Genomic DNA, 2,719 nt, shown 5'->3' on the forward strand with positions numbered 1-2,719 from the left:
ATGGAAACTACAGAGGTTTTGTATTACATAATGATAAGTACACACATTACATCATTGATGCAACCATTGATTGCTTCTTTGTTTCTACACACATGCAGTGTCATAAAATTACAAGAGAACCGGACGTAGCGCCAGAAACATGTAACATACACTAGTTCCAGATACATTTTATTGATACATAAATAAGAAAACACGTATTAAATCTATTAATTGGATCATATATAGAGATGTGCAGCCAACCGTGGTGTAGCTTGCAGAACAAGGGGTTCAGCTAGTGCAAGGCCCGCATTGCCTTCTTGCAGATTGATACTCTTAACGCCGGGAAGCTTTGTCCAAGTGAATCCCTGCAACATCCTTGCGAACAACATCATTGTCATAGAGGTACCAAGTGAAATCCCAGGACAACCCCTCCTCCCACTGCTAAATAAAATGAAACGTAGGCCTGGATCAGTGAGAAGTACATTCGCAGTGTTCAAATGCCTCTCAGGCTGAAACTCCAGTGGTTCAGTCCAGATCTTGGGATTGCGGCCAAGTCCAAGCCGGCTTAAAAGTATGTGGCTATCCTTGGGAATGGTGTAGCCAGCAATAGTTGTGTCCGCCATGGCGACATGGGGTACGTTAAGAGCATGGTATGGGTGTAAACGGAAGGCCTCCCGGATGCACGATTTGAGATAGTTTAGCTGAGGAATGTCAGACTCTTGCACCAGTCTATCTTTACCGACGACAGCATCGAGTTCCTCGGTTGCTTTTTGCATGATCTCTGGCATGTTCATCATCTCAGCGAGTTCCCACTCAACCGCATTAGATGGGTTATCGACTGCGGCAAACATCATTTCCTACATCCATAGATTTGAGAATAAATAAAGTAATCAGTATAATGCAACAGAAAAGGTCAATACACGAATAAAATGGATCGAAGAACAATGAATGAACTTTTTATTGAGGTTAAGATGACATACTAACCGCTGTTTGTGCTCTAATGTCTTCTAGGGAAAGCATTGGTTTTCCCTCTACATCTTTAAGATGAGCCAGAACGTCCAAAAAGTCTCGGGGCCCTTTCTCAGGAGTGAATGACCTTTCATGCATCCGCTCCTCTATAATAGGATCATGCAACCGGTTGATTGTTTGCATGGCATCCTTGGAGACCTTTTCATGGCCATCCAGGTCGAGGCCTATGAGGGCAGGGAAGTAGTCGGACACACAAAAGCTGTAGAGATGGTTGAGGGCTGTGAAGAGAGCGGCAACATGTGCCACCTCATCATGTCCAGGCCCACTAGTGGATGAAGCTGGTAGGTCAGTGAAGTATCTTTTACCGAACACAAGCCTTCTGATCATGTTACCAACGAAGTGTTGGGTTACATGACGGACGTTTACAATGTTGCTTTGACATGCCATGTCGCTGCAATGAGTTTTATTAATGTACCTCACAAGGTAGTCGTACTCCTCTTTCCGTAGGTGGTGGAGCTTTCGCTCCATGGACGAGGCGAGGATCTCAACAGTGAGGATGCGCCTCATCTTCTTCCACTGGTCTCCATGTGGTGAGAAGATGGAGCCCTTGTACCCGAAGCTGAATATGCCCGAGGCGAAGGTGGTGGGACGGGAGGCAAAAACTTCATCATTTTTTCTTAGTACCTCAGAGGCTATCTGTGGACATGTCACAACAATGACATGAGTAGCTCCTAGACGGAGGCACATGATGTCTGTGTTCATCTCCTTGAGTAGGCCATGGATCCATCGGAATACCGCCGGCTTGCTCAGAATCACCTGATGCATGTTACCGATGATGGGCAGCGCCGCAGGCCCCGGGGGCAGCCTGCCTCGTTGCCCCCATTGCTTCTGGGACAATAGCACTCTTTTATTTTTCAAGAGAAAATACACCAGCATGGTGGCCATGATAACCAGAGTACCAAGAGTCATCTTTGGATGAGCTGGTCAGGATGTTATATGGAGTAGGATAGAAGGCAATTTGTGGAACAGATCGGTAATAGACAGATGTTTCAAGACTTGTGCTTGAAAACAGCCTTGCTTGGTGCATCTTTGCTGGTTTGTTCTGCGCGTATTTATAGGACAGTTAGAGACTCCTTTCCTTATCCCACGTGGCCACATATACCATACATGTCAACAAGGATCATGCGTCATGTATTCGCGAAAAAAAAAGGTTCATGCGTCATGCATGTTCAATGCATTCAGGAGATTTCACCTTCTTTTGGTTAGACAAATTGATAGAGAGCAAATTAAGTGTATGTTGGCCACTCAGTTAGAGACGTTCTTCACTTGATCATCTCTCAATGAGCTCTTCCAATTTTCATGGTCAAAGAAGGCCTTTGTTGAGCTAGCTCACATGGAGCCTCTCCTTCATTCGGACATTGCCAGACTCTGGTGAGAAGGAACCTTGGAAGTTTTATGGAAATCCTTCTCATTTCATAGTGTCACGGGAATATGAAGATTTTACAATTTTCCAGCCTCTGTATCAATTGATGCACACAACCAACTATTATTACAAAGTTTCAACATCAGAAGTAAGAGCGTCTACAGCCGGGCACCTCATACCTTCCTTAAATGTCCGGACGGATGGCCCAGTCGCTGACCAGTCAGGAAAAGAAATACCCAGTCGGGCCCCTCATGCCGGCCCTAAACAACCGAACTGACCGGCACCCCGCATATCCAACCCAAATCTAGGGCGGATATAGGGAGGCCCACGCTAGCCCATCCCGATCCC

General features: G+C 45.9%; 1 protein-coding gene across 1 annotated transcript; it reads right to left on the bottom strand.

The window, feature by feature from the left end:
• Positions 1-215: 215 nt before the first annotated feature.
• Positions 216-1,917, bottom strand: LOC119366828 (tyrosine N-monooxygenase-like). Its single transcript, XM_037632533.1, has 2 exons — positions 964-1,917; positions 216-836 (listed from the first exon to the last, which is right to left on the bottom strand). The coding sequence occupies exons 1-2, from the start codon at positions 1,915-1,917 to the stop codon at positions 216-218; spliced, it is 1,575 nt and encodes a 524-aa protein (XP_037488430.1).
• Positions 1,918-2,719: the final 802 nt, after the last annotated feature.

Source organism: Triticum dicoccoides, chromosome 2B (genome assembly GCF_002162155.2).
Source record: "Triticum dicoccoides isolate Atlit2015 ecotype Zavitan chromosome 2B, WEW_v2.0, whole genome shotgun sequence".
NCBI lineage: Eukaryota > Viridiplantae > Streptophyta > Magnoliopsida > Poales > Poaceae > Triticum > Triticum dicoccoides.

Excerpts from the sequence above, each read along its gene's own strand:
- LOC119366828 (XM_037632533.1), bottom strand. The coding sequence starts at position 1,917 with ATGACTCTTGGTACTCTGGTTATCATGGCCACCATGCTGGTGTATTTT. Across the intron at positions 837-963 it reads ACATTAGAGCACAAACAGCG|GAAATGATGTTTGCCGCAGT; the intron begins GTTAGTATGTCA and ends CTATGGATGTAG.